Below are 19,811 nucleotides of genomic sequence, written 5' to 3'. Positions count from 1 at the left end.
TTATAAAGGCTGTTCTTTTCTAACTCCCCTGTAGAACTACCTGTCTCGCAACTTCTACAACCTGCGTTTCCTGGCTCTGTTCATTGCCTTTGCTCTGAACTTCATCCTGCTCTTTTATAAGGTCAGACATCATTGACTTTATTACCAAAAAAAAAACATATTTCCAATTGGGGAATAATTTCTAGCTTTGCTTCGGTACCCTATCTTTCCCTGTTCTTTCTTTTAGGTGTCCAGTAGCCCTCCAGGCGAGGAGGAGTTTGAAGGCTCTGGAGGCTTTGAGGGTTCTGGACTGTTTGAGGGATCTGGACTGTTTGAGGGATCTGGCGGTGAGGCAGAAGGTTCTGGAATGGAAGAGAACGGAGATGAGGATGATGAAGAAGGGCCTGTTTATTACTTCCTGGAAGAGAGCACAGGCTATATGGAGCCTGCGCTTGCTTTCTTTGGCATTTTACACACCATCATCTCCTTCCTCTGCATCATCGGCTACAACTGTCTCAAGGTCTGCCGGTCACATTATGCTTACCCTAAGACCCAAATTAAAAGAATGACTGATTATATGAATACATATATCAGCTCCAACTCTAGCTTGCTTCTTGCAGATTTCATTACATGTAATAAATAAATGAATTTGGCAAATTCTCTGTCGGGGACAGGTTCCATTGGTCATCTTTAAAAGAGAGAAGGAACTGGCACGTAAGCTGGAATTCGATGGTCTCTATGTAACTGAACAGCCAGAGGACGATGACATTAAAGGCCAGTGGGACAGACTGGTGCTCAATACACCGTAAGAGTCTTCTGAGTCTTTTGTATGCTTTTGTGAATAATAGGTAGATTGTAGGATAGTTACAGTTGTTGATTGTAATTAATGGGTATAATTAAATGTACTAAATATATTTTTCCCAACTGTTATTGTGCAGAGATATTTAATATTGTATCATTTTATTCTTATTATATTACAGAACCTTCCCTAACAACTATTGGGACAAGTTTGTAAAGAGAAAGGTGGGTGTCATATCTGTATTTGTTCTCTTTTAATGTCCATTAGATTCTTTCACTACTACTTCTACTACTTCTACTACTAACCGTTAGTTTCTTTCACTTTCTGAGTATTTGATCGATTGAACTACAGTTACACAATATAATTCACTAAACCTTAATGACACATTCATTTACACAATAATGTCTATGTTAATTTGAGGATATGTATGGTGTGTCTGACTACAGGTGCTTGAGAAGTATGGAGATATCTATGGTAGAGAGAGAATTGCTGAGCTACTGGGAATGGACTTGGCATCTCTGGATGTCAGTCAAATGACACATGAGAAGAAGCCTGAACCTGACACTTCCATGTTCACCTGGTACAGAATAACTACAGACACACATACATACACACACACACACATACACAGAGAGAGCCCTTATTAGCATGGACTTGTTAAGATGAAACATGAGTGTGAAGGACAGGATTAACCCATAATAAAGAGACCACATTGTTGTTGTTGGTTCTTAGTAAAAAGGACTCTGGTTCTTAGTAGTGGTTAGACCATCAAAGGTCTAATCAAACTTTCTGAATAGAATTTGCTATTGATAGAAATCTCAATAGTCTTATGTGGCCAAAATGTGAAAATATAATACATGTAAGAAAATTTGGATATTATTAGAAAAGGTTTATGTCCAAATGTTTGTGGTTATGTACTCAGCTTTTTAAATAGGCAACCATTGCTGATGCAAATTGGCACCATGCCTAATGTCATGTGTGGGCAAGAGGGGTATAAAGCCCCCCAGAATTAAGCTATGGACCAATTGAATTGTGTTCTCTGGAATGATAGTGCATCCAATAACGCTCTTGTAAGATAAACTTTTTTTAATACCCTTCATTTTAGAAGAAACAATGTATAAGCAGATGTCCCAATACTTTTGTCTATATTGTTTATTTCAGATATTACAGCACATTAATTAAGGTCTCTGAAATATACTTCTATTAAGGTTAATACTGTGCTTTTTTCTTGTGTCTTTAGGCTGACCTCTATTGACATCAAGTACCAGATCTGGAAGTTTGGAGTTGTGTTCACAGACAATGTGAGTATTGACTATGCTGATGTGTTACTGTGTTCCTGGCTGAATTTGTGTCTTTATGCTCACTCCTGTAAATCCTCCTCTAGACGTTCCTCTATCTGGTGTGGTACATGGTCATGTCCCTGCTAGGTCACTACAACAACTTCTTCTTTGCCTGCCACCTGCTGGACATTGCCATGGGCGTGAAAACGCTGCGTACCATCTTGTCCTCCGTCACCCACAACGGCAAACAGGTGCAGTTGGTGGAGCAGTAGAACAAAAATTTCCATGAATTTTAAGTTCACAACGATAAATCTAAGCCTTTACTATCAGGCTAATTTGCAGCTCCTCATACCTTGTTTCTGTGTTTGTTCCTGGTGTAGCTGGTGATGACAGTGGGCTTGCTGGCTGTAGTGGTGTACCTCTATACTGTGGTGGCCTTCAACTTCTTCCGCAAGTTCTACAATATGAGTGAGGATGAGGATGAGCCGGATATGAAGTGTGATGACATGATGACTGTAAGACTTACCATGCGTTACCATGGCACAGTTATACAAGAGCAAGATAAGAGTTCAACTGGATGCTTACTCTCTCTCTCTCTCTCTCTCTCTCTCTCTCTGTCTCCCTTGATTTCTCTCTCACTCTCCATCTCTTGCTCAGTGCTACCTATTCCACATGTATGTGGGCGTGAGAGCTGGTGGTGGTATAGGTGACGAGATCGAGGATCCAGCCGGAGATGAGTACGAGCTCTATCGTGTGGTCTTTGACATCACATTCTTCTTCTTCGTCATTGTCATCCTGCTGGCCATCATTCAGGGTAAGGAGCTTCCCTTCTGTCTTTAAATACAGTAGATAGAGGGCTGTTGTACGCTGAACGCTGAGTAAAGTACTCTAAAGTAGGATTCAGTGGAATAAATGTATTATTATCTAAATAAAAAAAACATTATTCCTATCGCTGGGTTTTTTAATCAAAGGGGGAGGGGGGGGAACATAACCGTTTGTCCATGACAGTTTGGCAGTGGACAAGGGAGTGAGTGGTGTGGCCATTTTTCATGATCAAACACTTAATGAGTACAATTTCTTATTAAATGCTGCACTAAACTACAGTTTGTGGCATAGGTGGCACTGCCCTGTGCCCAGAAACAAACACCAAGGGCACAGTTCAAACCCTCCTGGCATACTTTATTGAGTCTTAAGTCTTAAGCCTTTTGCTGTGCTCTCTGTGTGGTGTGTGGTTAGCTAGCTGAAAAGATGGTAGCTACTCAGCTGGGTTAGCTTCCTTCCTTTGTTTAACCTGTTCTCCAGCCTCCCCCGTGCAGGCAGCTTAGATTCCACCAGTTGGACCATCTCCTGGCTTTTTTAGTTTTACTTCCATAGTCTCCTGAAGTAGCCGTTACTTTAGCCTTGAAAGGCTTTCCTTTCAATATTTTCATATTGCCCTCTCCTTCGTTATTGTACAGTATGTATGGATTCCTGTATTGACGCTGTTTATGTGGTGTGCAGGTCTGATCATTGATGCCTTTGGTGAGCTGAGAGATCAGCAGGAGCAGGTCAGAGAGGACATGGAGGTATGTCTTGTCTGAATACAACCACATTATAGTCTATGCATATTCAGCACAAAGCCTGCATTCGTAGATTCACTTTCTGTAGCTTGACACTCATTTACCTGCTTTTCTCTGTGTCTCACCAGACTAAGTGCTTCATCTGTGGAATCGGAAGTGACTACTTCGACACGACTCCGCATGGTTTTGAGACGCATACACTGGAAGAGCACAATTTAGCCAACTACATGTGAGTGGACCAGTTCTGGGTCCCCCTTTAGTGAGGCTTTTTTAATTCATTGCTTTCTTGCAACAACCCTGATCTCTTTTCTGCCCTATCCTGACAGGTTCTTCCTGATGTATTTAATCAATAAAGATGAAACGGAGCACACTGGACAGGTTGGTGGTTTTCTACTAACTCCACATTCACCCACCCCCCTACACACACACATGCTCCTATTTTTGCTGTGTTAGCTGTAGCTTATCCTTCCATTCTCTGTCTTTCTCTCAATAGGAATCGTACGTGTGGAAGATGTACCAGGAGCGATGCTGGGACTTCTTCCCAGCCGGTGACTGTTTCAGGAAGCAATATGAAGATCAGCTCGGCTAGCTCTCAGTGCCATAGAGTATGTCCTAGTGTGTGTGTGTGTGTGTGTGTGTGTGTGTGTGTGTGTGTGCTTGAGGGCGTGAGGGTGTGACGGAGGAGGTTAATGTCATCGTAGGGCGTCTAAAAAAAGAAACAACACCTCACCTTTACCCTTAGTAAAGACACTCCACATACTGGAGCACACACTCACACCCAGAGCCTTTTATTTACCAGTGTGAATGAGTGAGAGTGTGACTGAGATGAATATGCAATGTGTGTTTGTGTGTAAGAGAGAGATAAATAAGTGGAGCGAGGGAGAAGAAGGAGGACGATTTGATTGTATACACAGCCTTTATTTTACTGTGGTGAATATGTGCAGGACAAAATGACCCCTCAAGCCCTCCTTCTCTCAGTCCTGTCTATGTGTTGGTATGGATCTTATAAAACATCACAGTGCCTAATACTGAATCATCTACAATAATGAGAAGTATGATGATACTGCTTTATTGAGGGTCAGTATTGATCTTTTTTATTAGACCCAGTACGTGAATGAGTATTTGAGACTTTATTGTAATGTATGTAAGTTTTGTGTCTGTATTTATTTATGTGTATATAGACGTTACACGTGCCAGAGCCACAGAACCAGAGCCATATCACTGCTAAACTCCTGCTCTGTGACCTGCAAGTCATTTTAAGCCAGGCTGTTGTCCTGTGCGACTACATGACAGTTTGTAAAGTAAACACACTTCTCGGGAGAACAGAAAGAAACTCTAGAGGCCTTTCTCACTCTGTTTCTTTCTTGAGACGATTTCATAGAAACTATTAACTCTCTTTTTTAATTGTTGGTGGTAAGACATGTGCTTTAAACCAGTGCTTTGTACTTATGTTCAACAAACCTTACTGCACTCCAAAGTCTTAGGATGAGACACTGTTTCCAAGCCCCTTCTCCCCATACACACTTACACAGTGTTTCTGCTACTCCTCTGTAAAGTGCAGAGAAATCAGAACTTTTCCGTGTTTCTTTACGTTTTACAGAAACACTGTTAGCCGGCAACTTCCACTTGCTGTGACCAGTTGCGCTGCCAGGGATTTTGGGCCCCATAGAAAGATATTACACTGGGCCCCACAACCCACCAATTCTGCCAATTAATGCATTTTTAGGGCCCCTGTCAGTCACAGGCCCCCTTAAATCATCCACCTCACATACTTGTCGTGACCATGACAAATTTATTTATTTCTGTGGATTGCAACACATGAATGTATGAAAATATGGAAATATAGCATTTGAGGCCATTCTCTCTGTCTGCTTCTTTGAGTGATGCTATAGAAGAACCACTTCTGGTTTCATAAAGGATCATGATACTGTACAAGTGAGTCATCGCACTCAGACATCTCTGTTATGTCATGTAGGGATCTGTTAGAGCTGTGAAGAACCTTTAAATTGGTGAAATTCACACTCACACATCTCTATTATCAACAACTTTACAAACTTCTTTATGAAACCAAAAGTTGTTTCTCTTTGGCATCACTCTTAGAACCACTTCGAGAAGCACCTTTATGCTTAACAGTGTAAGACTCACTGTAAGAAGCACCCTAGATACAGATTAAGGTCTGAATGGAAAGAAATAACTTATTTTGTCAACATAAATACAAAGATGATCTATTTTTTGCTTTGAATTATTCAGATGCTCTAAGTGAATATGTATTGTGTACTTTTTTTGAGAAAGGAAAGAAATTAGTAATAGAAGATAAAGAATGAGAGCTACATTCAGTTTGCAGCCAGATAAACCAGGTAGCTTTAGTGTTTTTTTGCCTGCAGACGTCTGTTACTTTCAACCCTTGTCCACACGTCATACTTTTTACCCAAATAGAGAAACTAAAGCATTGTTAGATCTCTCCTATTTCTGCTTCAGAAGAAGTCACCAAGTGACACCACGCTCAAACACATGCAGGCTCCACATCTTGTGGTGCGAGTGTGAGATTATGTGCCAGAACCGTGTGCCTGTATGAACTGCTCTGAAAGCGGCAGGAGAGAGGTTGCTTTTCTTTAAATCTGCCAAAATCCTGTTTAAATAAATAAATAAATTAATAAATATTTCAATATTTTAAGAACACTTTGGTTTCATGCTTGGTCTTTTTAACAAATAGCATTGCCTGACTCTGCCCCTTCTTTTTACTCTAGTTTGTCTCTGTGCTAAGAAAATTCAAAGTAAAGTTTCAACAGTGTGAGATTTACTGTATGATAACTAAAAATATCACCTTTATCCCCTTTAATTAATTGACTGTTTGGTTTTCAAAACTCTGAAAATGGTAAGAAATTGGTGAGGGTCTCTTACCGGTTGCATTTTATTTTATAACTGGTTTTAAACTCATGTACACTGTATAATAACCATTTATTTTCATACCATAGTATACAGAATCTGAGAATAGAAAGGCCCCCTCCCATGTGATAGGGGGAGTCCAAACCTGCATATGGAGTCGTTTTCACATATGAATCCGGTCCTGACATTTTGAAGGATAAAGTCCGGGTAACATCCGGTACAAATGACTCGAACGTTTGCGTTCATACTGTACATAGAGCTCCTCCAAGCCAGGCAAAAGGTTATCCAGAAAAGTTCTGGGTTACTGTGCATGTCTGAAAGGGGCTTAAGGGGAAAAAACAGTAAACAAATGAAAGGGGAGTGCAGACTAAACATCTTACACAATATTCAAGTCATTTCAGCTGCAGCACACTACTAACTGTGCAGCTCTGTGGTCAAAGTCTAAGCTTGGGAACCAAATTACTCATCACTCATCCAGGGAGTGCAGTGAGTCATGCTAGCACATCAATCATTAAAGGTTGTAAAACACTTTGGAGATGCCTATCAGCTGAAACGACGTTCATTAATGACATATCTTTAAAAAAAGAAACAGGGCACTCAGCAGACTGACTCCAGATCTCCATAAAAAATATGTGCCCTCACAATGTGTAAATAAACCACACTCTTTGTCAGTTATCAGTCACATTTACTCAATATGTGAAAACTACACAAACCCAGAAGGCTAAATGCATACAGTGTTGCAAGTATTATACTTAGGCCTACATTAATTTTATCGGAAACACATACTGTATAGGTCCACTTTGTTCACCATTACTTTCCAACCATGAAGGAGGTTCTAATTAAGTGGCCAGTAAGTATACAAAGTTTAAAAAGCCAAGAAACACCATGTGCTTGATACAGTCATACCACTGCAACACTTGCTAACATGTCGCTACCCAGACTGGTGTCACAGCTGTATTGAGAATGGTCCCCCACTCAAATAACATCTGGTCAGTAGATCTCTTTCCATTGAAGAATGGGTTGGAGGGGGGTAATAGACTGTGCGGCAGCTAATAGGCTACTGTAACTGGAAACCTGCAAAGTTCAATTAGCTGGTGTAGAGTTGTGGATAACAACACAACCTTGCCTGTGGTGAAGAGGTAGAGTAGTGTGGGGCAACCAATAATGGGTATGTTCAGACTACCAGTCCATGTGTCAGATTTTTAGCATATCTAGATTGCATTCAGACTGATGTTTGATAGTCTGGACAACCAAAAATACATGAAATCTGTTTTTTTGTTTTTTGCAAATCATCATGTTTGGAGGTGGTTTGAAATGTGATTACAATCGGATTTGTACAGATCCATTCCACTCTGATTTCAAAGCTTCTTTTGCGTCACTCACAATGCAACAGACAATGACAATGACACTATTCTCGTTAGCGCCTGTGTTGTTAGCACATCAAACTATGCAGATAGGTTTGTGATGTCCCAACACACAAATCTAATCTGATCACTTGAAAATAACTCCTAACACCTACATTCATCTGTAAGTTTCTGTGGATAAGCACTTGAATGTACTTGGAAACAACAGAATTCTGTGATATTTATTGAGTACAAGTAAATACAAAAACACAGAGATGGCTGTCTCCTCTGTCAAGCATTTGCAGTCAGCATCTTCATTTTCCAACTGACCATGTTGCCTCATTCATGCTGTGCCTTCTCCTCTGACAATCGAAAGCACTTTGATTTCTCACAATATGAACATGTATTTCCAAACACCGTACATGACTCTGAAAGTGTTACCTTAATTTCACAGACACACCCTTGCAAAACACACACAAACACACACACACCTGCTTACCTAGTTGCTGTTCTTTCTTGGCCTGGACCACTCCTGGTGTTGGCACGGTAATTGCTGATAACAGGGGCAGAGCAAACACTGAGTCTATCGGCGTAGGTCTGGCAGCACCCCTCCCTTTAGGCCTGAATATAAGAGTAGCTTACTGACTTTGCCCCTGTTCTGCTCCTGTTCATCTTACTGCCCTTCTCCAGCCTGCCCCTCGTCTGCAGAAACAGACACCATCCAGCCAGCATGGCCTTCTTAGCCCCACCAGGCTATCAGCCTATCTACAATCCAGTGAGTACAGTCTAACCTAGTTTCAGGATTTATTTTACAAAGGAATTATTATACTAGCTACAGAACATCTATAAGGTGTGTGTGTGGTTGTGCATGTGTGGTTGTGTGTGTGTGTGTGTGTGTTCTTTAGGACATCCCATATGTTGGTCCTATCAGTGGGGGTCTTAGAGCAGGAATGTCGGTCTACATTCAGGGAAAGATCCACCATCACATTAACAGGTGGGTGATCTCAAAAGGGAGGCAGATGATATCTCACCACTGTTTACTTTGTGCTATTTTGAAATATGCTTCATATTTCACTTATGTGTTTGGTTATGTTCTGAAAGTGTTAAATGGACTAATCTAAATCCTTTAAAAGTAGCAGCAGTCTAGTACATTACATTGGGCGTTGGGCTGACTGATAGAAAGATTAGCACTGGTGGAAGAAGCTGTAACTGATAATAATACAGCATATAAAGGTTAAATGTACTAATTATATACTTATTATATAACACAGTATATAACACACAGTAGATCATTACTGTAATAAAAATCAATGATCAATGTTGAAATTCTATAATAAAGAGGAACCCATAACAAATGTTATGTCTTAAAATAATGTACATATCCAGTATTATCAACATATGGATTTAATAGAACTCATGTTTAATAGAAATGTTCATTATTAAAAATCCATTACGATTGTTGTACATAAAAATGCCTATGGATTTAGAACGGGATATCATAACAACTCCTGCAGGTCTAATGTGTAGGTGTCCAAATACTTTTGTCTATATAGTCTATGTCTGCTGACAAATCCAGCTGCTTTCAGATGTTCTAAGCTGGCCTTTGGTCCTGGAGGAACGTTGTTTCGTTTCACTGTGTACTCTGTATGTAGTTGAAATGACAATAAACCCACTTGACTTGACTTGACTTGACTTGATGGTCAAGGTGGTTCAAATACTGGTCATTATGGCAAAAACAACATACCTCATGCTTATAAGACGGCTGGTAAAGCTAGGTTGACCAGCTTAGCTTAGTCCAAAGTAGCATTCGTATGTTTTCCTTTGAGTGTGATGGACTTTCATTATGACCAAACTGAATATATAAAAATATAAAGTATTCTGCTCGGTTTACAAAGCCAATATACTGACTAGTACTGGCCACGTACACCATAATGAGACTCCCATGTCTTGACAGTCATGGTTTCCATTAAATGTTCACAAATACTGTAAATGACTTTTCAAACAAAAGTGGGTCTAATCGCTGTGTGTACTTTAAGGTGTTCCAGTTTGTTTTTCATATCTCATAGAGTGCAGGCCGCTGGTGCCACTAAAACATGTCCAGAAGAAACCACTAAGCTTACATTCATTCAAGCCTCATAAGTCACAGTTATCAGCAGCCCATAACTGTAACTGTACTGTATTTATCTCGCTTCCATTCAGTCCGATCATTGTAAGGCCTATTGCACAAGTATACATCGTCATCAAAACATCATGCGTCTTTGAGAGGAGTGCCAAATCACCAGTGTCAGCTTGTTCATAAACTCTGTTGTTTGCTAGAAATTAGTACTTTTCTATTCATGATCATGATGAGCTGTATCTGCAGAAAATTAAATTGCTCGTGTTTGCTAGTAGTAAGTCGTTTTTTCTCCCTCTGTGCTGCCCTCCGAAGGTTTAATGTGAATCTGCAGTGCGCCGAATTTGATGGATGTGATATCGCTTTTCACTTAAACCCTCGTTTTGACCTTTGGGACAAAGTGATCTTCAATACTTTCCAGAACGGTTCATGGGAAGGGGAAGAGAAAGTCAAACACATGCCCTTCCACAAAGGAAAGCATTTTGAGCTGATCATCGTCGTCAACTCTGAAGGCTATCAGGTGTGTGTGTGTATGTGGAACTTGATAAGCACTGCTTTTCCACCTTTCAAAGTCATGAGAATCACTCATTAAGACTGCCTTGAAGTGTCCATTTTATCAGCTCCACTTCTCATATAGAAGCACTTTGTAGTTCTATCATTACAGACTGTGGTCCATCTCTCTGTCTCCATTCTCTGCATACTTTGTGTAATACTGAGTAAATGTAAACAGTACAGTCATACACATACACCTCTGACATCTGAGGCTGATGGAGCACACAGAATTGCATGAACATGTACTTTCATGGCTTTGCAGGTGAACGTAAATGGGAAAGATTTCTACCTGTTCCAGCATAGAATGCCTCTGGAAAGGGTATGTTTCCTGCAGATCGGAGGAGACGTGGCCATTGATACCATCAACATCATCGGGGTGAGAGATTTGAATGCTTTGAATGGAACTTGTTGTTGAAGATCCTGGTCTTGTTAATATAGTAATAATGTGAAGTGAATGTAATTCAGCACATGCTTAGCAGGACTAAGAGAGTTAAAGGTCTCCTCTTGTTTCAGGGTATGCAGGGAGGAATGGGAGGTATGGGGGTAAGTACATTAGTATGGTTTTTGGCTCTTAGACATTAAAGCGCCGACAATCATGAGAATGGACTTTCTTTCAAACTCCAACAGGGAGGCTTCCCAGGTGGAATAGGAGGTGGCATGGGGGTGAGTGACCAAACAACAAATCCTGTACTTGCTTGTGTTACCTTCATGCTAAGCACTGCCTGCCTGTGGAATACATGCTACAACTAACTGATTGATCCTCTGTAGGGTGGATATCCCGGTGGTGGAATGGGCGGGGTGAGTCTTTCCCTTAAACTGACCCCAGAAAATGATTGTATATTATACAGTGCTATATCCTTTATATTCAATTGCTGCTTATTTCCAACAGGGATATTATCCTGGTGGTGGAATGGGGGTGTGTATGTTTATTTTTATGCATACCTTCATTTTTACATTAATGTGTTTATTTCTCTAATATTTTATACATTTATGATTGCAGGGAGGATATCCAGGAGGTGGAATGGGTGGCATGGGGGTGAGAGATGTGGATTCTGTTTGTATGTGTTGGCTTACAATTGAATCAGGTTTATATTCCTAATTTGTTTTGTGTAAATGTCCTTTAGGGAGGTTATCCAGGACCTGGAATGGGGGTGAGTGAGAAATAATCTGACTTTTTGGGTTCTTTGTGTGCTGTGTAAGGGTGTGTATTGTGTTTTTCACATCTTTGTTTGATGATAATGATGTTAATATCCTTTATTTTATGTTTTTAAGGGAGGAGGCATGGGCTTTCCGGGTGGTGATCTGCCAGTAAGTTTAAATGCATTTCGGATGTGTAATCATCAAAACAGTCTAGCCTAACTTAATTAAAGTTTGCAACTGCAACAAATGGCAATTTGTTGCCAATATCTATACCTTTTAGTGATTACTGCTGCTTGGATTCAAATCTGTAGTCCTCCATAGCAAAGCCCTTGGATAATATGTTAGATAGGACTGTTCAGAGGTAAAAGTCGATCCATGCCTTTGTTTATCGATAGAGAAATTATTTATAAGTACTGAATCTGTGATGTGATATTTAAAAAAGCCATATGGCTGTCATAGTGTAGTAATATTTTTTACAGTCAAAACATCAGTCCACAGTGAAGACAAAGCCTGTTCTGTTATAGTAATATAATAAAGTGTATTTTGACCCAGTGGAGAAGGCCTCTCCAAGGCCTCTCCTATTTTCACATCGTTAATTATTTATTTATTTCTGTCCTCAGGTAATGGGATTACAGCCTTTGTTCAACCCTGTAAGTAGGAAAACAAATGTGTTATTTTTTCTTTCATTTTCTTCTATGAATATACCGCTGTCTTGTCCCTGAAGCAGGAATATGTAACAGTAAAGGGAGCGTCTATTTCTGTAGCACTGTGTCAGCCCAGAGTAATCTCGCTCAAAGGCCGAACAGAAATAGCAAAAAGTTATCGGAAAGTATCAAATAAAGCTCACGGTTTCTTAGCAACAATATCCAACCAAATTTCGGCTATTGTTAATACTTAGATTATGTGTGTTCAGGGTGTTCCCTATTCAGACATGATCCCTGGAGGTATGACATTCAAGAGGACCATTATAATTAGAGGCATGGTGCCTTATGGAGCTAACAGGTATGTGTGTGTATGTGTGTTTACACACATTTTCTTGTATTTACTCTGGAAGAATAGGTTAAAAGTTTAGGGTTAGTACATGGATAGTACACTTTAGCCCCTGAAAGATTATCTAAAGAAAAATTGTTAACAAACTCCTCAGCGGTGTTAGACCTAGGATTAGGACCAGGGTAAGGGTTAAGTTTATGATATGTCAACTATCTACAGAGCATCTAAAGTGTACTATCCAATGTTACTTAATTTTATATATGAAAAAACAGCACAAATGAAAATACATATAATGGAAATACTTCATATAAAAGAAAAAGTTGCACTGATTTCATTTTCCATGACTTCTACCAGAGGAAATTTATATCTGCTCAGTATAATTTATTTTACTCTATTTTACTGCATAATTAATATTATGACATGTTGGATAATCAAATTCTCGTTGAACTTCTGGTGAAATCTGGTGAAAATTTCAATAATGCACTGTCCTTTTTTTTCTCAATATCATGCAACCCGATATGTATGTATTATTTGGGTGGTGGCTCATTCTCAGCACTGCAGTAATACTGACATGATAGTGGTGTGTTAGTGTGTGTGATCAGACACAGCAGTCAGTGTCTCTGCAGTGCTGAGAATGACCCATCATGTGGTCCTGGCCGTTAAAGAACAGGGTGATAGGAGGTTGTGTGTATCTTTGTGTGCTGTTGTAGGTTTTGCATCAACTTTGTGGTGGGTGGCTCACGAGACATTGCCTTCCACATTAACCCTCGAATAAGTGAGGGCATTATCGTCAGAAACAGCTTAATCGGTGGTTGTTGGGGTGATGAGGAGAGAGACTGTGACTTCAACCCCTTTATGGAGGGACAGTACTTTGAGGTGAGGGTTTATTTAAATGGGTATAATTGCTAGTATCTATTAATGTGATATTTTTTTATTGCTTTAGTTAACATTGATAAGTCAATAATCAGTCTCTCTCTCTTTTTCTCCCTCTGCACAGATCTCCATTCGCTGCGGTGAAGAGAAATTTAAGGTGTTTGCTAATGGGCAACACTTGTGTACTTTCTATCACCGCTCGCCCTACACTCAGATCACCATGCTAGAAGTGGAAGGAGACGTCCAGCTGTCATACATTCACTTCTGAACCTGATTCTCAGCAGTAACAGCTTTCTTGGTTGCTGTTTAGCTACAAATAAACAAATGTTAAGAACATCTTAACTGTTTCTTCTTTGTTTACAACTAGTTCTTTGTGTAGTCTTTCTATTCTAACGGTTCATCCATAATGAAAGAAAAATGAAAAAAATATTATATATATATATATATATATATATATATATATATATATATAACACCCTTTTCAAAGCCTTAATATGCTGTTTATCTGTCATATTAACTACATGAACATTATTAGATAGGGGGCTCAGAGTGGTCCAGTGGACTGCTATGTGGGCTACCACTAGGATCCAATCAGCACTGGTTTGTATACCTGGGCCATGTTGCTTGCCCTGAGCAGCTGGTGTCAGAGAGAGCACAATTGGCCTCGCTCTCTCAGGGGTGGGTTGATGGCATTTCCTCCCCGCATTACACAGTATAATATTTTGGAGCTGAATCAGAGCTGGTGATGTCCTCCGAGCGCACTGGCTGCCTAGCAATGCTGCATCGGTGGCAGTTCACAAAGAGGTAGTGGCTGGCTTTACATGTGTTAGTCCTCGACCTACTAGTACAAATGAATGGGGACTGGGTAGTTGGCCTTCCAAATTGGGTACAAAATGGGGTAAAATGATGCGTAATGGGGTCAAATAATTATGAAGTCTAAATAATTAAAACATATTATTAATAATTTATTATTATTATTATTATTATTATTAATAATAATAATAATAATAATAAAATAACGTTTTCTAATCTAAAGCATTTAAATAAAAGTAGTAGTTGTTGTTTTTTTTTTTTACATTAAATGTACATTTTACAAATGTAAAAAAACCCCAAACCAAACAAATCTTCAGTTTTATGTGTTTAGTTATATTGTCATCTCTCAGTATTGTTAAAATTAAGATAAAATGAGTTTTGTTGTCATATTTTTGTCACATGGCTGTATATCGCTGTTTTCAAACGAAAAACATGTATCTCCATTTTTCTCCGTTTTTCGTTTCCTCCATGGTTCGAACCCTGCAGCTGCTCTGCACGCTGTGTGAGTAATGCTGGATCAATAGAAATGCTCTAAATCACTCTTATGTTTCATTGACTTCCATTCAAGGTTAAGAGCATTTTGCCTTCTCCTGTAAAGGCATTATTTTGGAGATTCGTGTTTTTCACTGGACGCGGACGGTATAGTGAGGTACAGGTTCATAGTCAAACTCTGCAGCTCTGTGGTCCTGCTAGCTAGCGCTACCTCACCCGCTCCCCGCGCGCACACACGGTTACCGTTAAATGCCGTTAAACGGCAGAGGACAACGAGGAGACTCGGAAATGTCACCGATTTAGGATGAGTACTTCTCATTATTTAGACAAAAAATGGATTAGAAAGAGCGTTAAACGTGTGTTTGAAAGAATTACATGTTAAATTACATGTGAACTGTAGCTAGTTTTGGAGCTAGCATAGCTAATAAATCGTCTGTTTAGTTGGCTAGCTAGCGCTCGAGGAGTGAGAGGAGAAACCCTTCCATTATTCACCACTAAATACACACATAATAACATTTACTACATGTAGCTATAAGCTTACACAATTTAAAATGCCTTGTTGATGGTAAGCAGGTGATGCTAGGTAATTTTCCAGTTCCACCTTAAATGGTGCAGCAGCTAGTTAGCTAGCTAGCTAAAGTTATCTATATGTAGCTATCTAGCTATATATGCTTTTAAGGCGGAACAGAAAGGTCTACTCGAATAAACCTAATTTGCAATCGGAGTTCAATAATTTCGATTGCAGCTGTAGTTGTTATTAATAGGGCCACTGTAATTAGCTAGCTATGTAAATCCACAATACCCCCTGTATTTCTCAGCTGCTATATGCATAGCTTGCTTGCTACCCTTTTTATATTAGCTACCTACAGGGTATTGGTTACCTTTCATGGGGGAAAGAAAGTACACCCAATTAAAATGGTGTGGTGTTACATTTTAGGACATAAAAAACACCACCTGGTCCTTAGCAGGTGTAAAATACAGTAAACACAACCTCAGATGAACAACACACAACAGAGTCCACTGTTTCATTATTTGTTTAGCAAAAATAAAGCCAAAATGGAAAGGCCATAAAAATAATAAAAAATAGTACACTCCAGTAATCAGTAGCTTGTAGAACCACCGTTAGCTGCTGCAACTTGAAGTAATGGTTTTATGTATAACTTTGTCAGTCTCTCACATTGTTCTGGAGAAATTTGGGCCCATTTGTTTATGCACAGCTCTCTTGAGGTACTGCCACAGCATGTCAGTTGGATTGAGGTCTGGACTTTGACTGGGCCGTTGTAACACCTTGATTATTTTCTTTTTCAGATTTGCTGGTGTGCTTAGGATTATTATCCTGTTGCATGACCCAATTTTGGCCAAGCTTTAGCAGTGGAGTGCTAAATGGTTGACTCAATGACTGTAACATGCCCAGGTCATGTGGCTGCAAAGCAAGCCCAAGCCCTCCACCACCATGCTTGACAACTGGTATGAGGTGTTTGTGCGGATATGCTGTGATTGTTTTTGTTTTTTTCACCAAACGTGGCGCTGTGAGGTATGGCCAAACATCTATACTTTGGTCTTGCCTGCCCAAATGATATTGAAGTCTTGTGGTTTGTTCAGATGCCACTTTGCAGACCTAAGCCGGCTGACATGTCCTTTTTAGAGAGAAGAGGCTTTCTCCTGGCAACCTTTCCAAACAAGCCATACTTAGGCTTTTCCTGATTGACCTTGGACACTTAACATGCTTACTGGGGCCTGTAGAGTCTGAGATATAGCTGTTGGGTTTTTTTGAAATCCAGATTTTCACTGTCTGACCTTGAAAACCTTGGTGAATGTGCTGGGATGTCCACATTTGGGAAGATTGGCAGGTGTCTAGAATGTTTTCAACTTGTGAATAGTGTTTCTCACTGGAAATTTATGGACTTGTTGGATTTATTGACTTATGGATTGTTAAGAAATGGCCTTATGAAACTTTCCAGATTGATTGGCAACAACAGTTGCTTCTATGAGATTGCTGGTTGTCTAACATTGCTGATGTCTTTCCTCCTTGGCATTATGTTAACACACATCTTAATGCTCCAGCCAAGCAAACTGCCAAAACGTCTGCTTTTATAGAGTTGCTCACATTTGCTGTTAATCAGAGGCACTTGGTTAGCAGTGTGTGGGTGCCACCTACTCTCTAATCCCTATGAAAACAGTGAGAGGTGTACTTTCACACACAGCTTTTTTTTTTATTTTGGCTTCATTTTTGTTAAATAAATAAAAACTGACATTTCAGTCTGTTTTGTGTTGTTGTTCATCACCTATCTAGCTAACTATAAAAATGATATTGTTTTATTATAACCAAGAGAGAATCAGTTGTTACAAACACACCACCAGTCCCTTCTTCATTTGTTTCTGCCATTTGCATCAAATGGAATGTTTGGGAGGTTGAGTATATATGACATGTTGATTTGCATGTTAATCTTCGTCTAAAGGCACAGAAGCTGTTTTGGCAAGCAATTTGCATATCAGTTCTTTTGGGAAATGGGAATTGTGGAACTGCAGTCTATCTGTAGTCATCCTTAGGTCCACATCTTTATAAAATCAGTATGACATGGAAGGCGAGCTTGCAGAACTTGAAATGCAGACAACATATGTGTGGATAAATATGTATTTTATTTAAAACTACAAAATATTATTTGCACATTTGTTGCTCTTATCCCGGAATCTCTATGGAGAGCACAATTTGATGATTTCCTTACTTGAATACCCCATATTCACAAATTTTCAGGTTTAATGGGTTTGAACTTGGTTTGCATTATATTTCTTAAAGGCACCTGCCCTGCTTTCATGACTGTGACAGTGCCTGTCAGAAATGCCCTGAATGAGTTGAGCATTTGGATATCAAAGTGACGGTTTTGCCCCAGGTGATTTAGATTATATCAGAAGAGGAGGTGATTTGTTGAATTTATGTAACCCTTTGTGTATTACTATTTCCAAACATCTCTTAAATGTTTATTTAGGCATAAAGGTCCTAACAATACATAAGAAGAAGACAAAGAACATGACCATAACTTATGCTACGCTGACATGAGGAAAATACCTTTTTGTTGTATGAAGGTATTCCATGTTGCACCTAATCAGCTTCATTGTTTTGTGAAGATAGACATTTATTCTAAAATTGATATCTACAACACTTTCCAACAAAAGTTGAAACAGGGGCAGTTTAGGAGTTATAATGATGTAACAATTACAAAAAATAAAGAGAATGTAAAATCAGCGATGTTAAACAGGTGAGGCAGTCTTAAGTTAAAGTCAGTGAGTTCATTGCCAGAGGTCTACCAAGATCAAGCTAGTACATATCAGTTGTGAGAACTCCTTTGGGCTTTACTCAGCCTGGGGCCAGATGTTCCCACCCTTTCGTACTCTATAAAATCAAGCATGCACACTGTGAGACTCATTCTGTGCTTACAGAATCTCTGCTTGGTGAGTGTATCTACCTATTCTTCTTCTTAACAGGAGTTTTATGATGAGACGAGGTCATCATCACGGCGACCACCACTCACACCGTGGTTCGCATGGTGAGCACCATTGCCACCGAGGCTCACATGCTGACCATCACGGCCAACGCGGCTCGCATGCTGAACACCACTCACACCATGGCTCGCATGCTGAACACCACTCCCACCACGGCTTGATTTCTGGCCTCCTCTCCCCCCGTGGCCATGGCCATGGCCATGGCCATGGCCACGGCCACAGCCACCAATTCCACCAGTCCTCCATTTTTGAGAAGGTTATCAACCTTGTGAGTTTTACATTTAATATTGTTTATCATGTTGTAAGATGTGAAAAGTTAGAACAATTATTTTTTCAGAGCTTAGCAATATTGCTTAGATGAAAACAGAAACAGATGGATCACCTATCATTTTCATCTCTTTCTACTATCTTAAGTTTTTGGAATGCTAACTATATAAACTGTTGATGGAACATCAATGTAATTGCTGATTTCTCAGTAATGTACATCACTGTTTTCCCACCTTATTAAAATAATAATAACAGTGATTCACTAAAACATTGTTTTATTTTTTGCACACCACAGAAAATTCCCTATGTAAGCTCATTCCCTGGAGGACTAATTCCAGGGAAAGCTTTGCTCTTTCAAGGGGTTCTTCCTGTAGGTGGAAACATGTAAGTTTTAAAATATGCACAGTCTTAGACACTGCAAAGAAAAGAATCATATTATAGAGCTTTAAAAAACAAAAGATATGGTAATAATACGGTTATATGTTTTCTCTTTAACATAGTCAGTAAGCACTGTTTTTTGTGAAAATATGTAAACTTTGTTTTGTGTTTTGTTTGTGACAGCTTTGAGATAAATCTCAAGACTGGACAGTCTAAAGGCGATGACATCGCCTTTCACTTTAACCCCAGAATTGGTCAGAGAGTGGCCCTGAACAGCTTCAGGAGTGGTAAATGGGAGCGTGAGGAAAGCGCCTCAGACAAGCCCTTCATCAAAGGAGCGGTCTTCGAATTGCTATTTGTGGTTACACCACAGGGCTATGAGGTGTGATTTTTAAATGAACAGTATGAATGCACAAGTTACAAGTAAAACGGGCCAAATTATGAAAATGTATGCTTTGTTTATACAGGTGTATGTAAATGGCTTGAAACACTGCTTCTTCAAGCATCGCATACCATTGGAAAAGGTGTCTGCAATGGAAATTTGTGGAAATGTGACCATGAATGTCTTTGATTTAATTGAAGTAAGTGTATTTTGATATTGGTAAAAGAAAACCTAGAAAGGGTGTTGAGTGTTTGCAAATCTTGTTCTGTGCAGAAGAAGAGAGTCAGCATATGGTAAATATTAAAATAGTGCTCTTCAGTTATGCATGCTTTACAGGGCCAGTCTGTAAATTTCTTGAATTACATGGTCATAAACCTGGCAGTTTTAATAATTTCATTGTCACCCTCCACAGCAACTCTTCCCTAATCCTAAAATACACATGTGGTGTTATCAGATTGCTCAAG

General features: G+C 39.5%; 2 protein-coding genes across 10 annotated transcripts in view; both read left to right on the top strand.

The window, feature by feature from the left end:
• LOC140575472 (ryanodine receptor 1-like) overlaps positions 1-6,296 on the top strand; it is a 93,513-nt gene extending 87,217 nt beyond the window's left edge. For all 9 annotated transcript variants that reach the window (XM_072695819.1, XM_072695824.1, XM_072695817.1 and 6 more), the window contains 13 exons: positions 35-121; positions 227-499; positions 654-784; positions 960-1,002; positions 1,225-1,358; positions 2,019-2,079; positions 2,163-2,309; positions 2,439-2,573; positions 2,716-2,872; positions 3,559-3,623; positions 3,746-3,846; positions 3,944-3,995; positions 4,111-6,296. In XM_072695819.1, the coding sequence (XP_072551920.1) occupies positions 35-121; positions 227-499; positions 654-784; positions 960-1,002; positions 1,225-1,358; positions 2,019-2,079; positions 2,163-2,309; positions 2,439-2,573; positions 2,716-2,872; positions 3,559-3,623; positions 3,746-3,846; positions 3,944-3,995; positions 4,111-4,206 (1,482 nt within the window). In that variant the 3' untranslated portion in view covers positions 4,207-6,296. The remainder of the gene's footprint in view (positions 1-34; positions 122-226; positions 500-653; positions 785-959; positions 1,003-1,224; positions 1,359-2,018; positions 2,080-2,162; positions 2,310-2,438; positions 2,574-2,715; positions 2,873-3,558; positions 3,624-3,745; positions 3,847-3,943; positions 3,996-4,110) is intronic.
• Positions 6,297-8,576: 2,280 nt separating this feature from the next.
• LOC140575214 (galectin-4-like) lies at positions 8,577-13,782 on the top strand. The gene is made up of 16 exons (XM_072695431.1): positions 8,577-8,621; positions 8,752-8,840; positions 10,275-10,479; positions 10,774-10,887; positions 11,025-11,054; positions 11,139-11,174; positions 11,280-11,309; positions 11,401-11,427; positions 11,512-11,547; positions 11,636-11,662; positions 11,712-11,714; positions 11,784-11,819; positions 12,272-12,301; positions 12,565-12,653; positions 13,352-13,517; positions 13,639-13,782. Exons 1-16 carry the CDS (start codon positions 8,577-8,579, stop codon positions 13,780-13,782), a joined length of 1,107 nt encoding a protein of 368 aa, XP_072551532.1.
• Positions 13,783-19,811: the final 6,029 nt, after the last annotated feature.

The sequence above is a fragment of the Salminus brasiliensis genome, chromosome 13, assembly GCF_030463535.1.
Source record: "Salminus brasiliensis chromosome 13, fSalBra1.hap2, whole genome shotgun sequence".
In the NCBI taxonomy this organism is placed as follows: Eukaryota; Metazoa; Chordata; class Actinopteri; order Characiformes; family Bryconidae; genus Salminus; species Salminus brasiliensis.
Note: the sequence above shows the minus strand (reverse complement) of the source record. Positions and strands in the feature narration are given on the sequence as shown.

Excerpts from the sequence above, each read along its gene's own strand:
- LOC140575214 (XM_072695431.1), top strand. The coding sequence starts at position 8,577 with ATGGCCTTCTTAGCCCCACCAGGCTATCAGCCTATCTACAATCCA. Across the intron at positions 8,841-10,274 it reads ATCCACCATCACATTAACAG|GTTTAATGTGAATCTGCAGT; the intron begins GTGGGTGATCTC and ends TGCCCTCCGAAG. Across the intron at positions 11,548-11,635 it reads GTGGAATGGGTGGCATGGGG|GGAGGTTATCCAGGACCTGG; the intron begins GTGAGAGATGTG and ends AATGTCCTTTAG.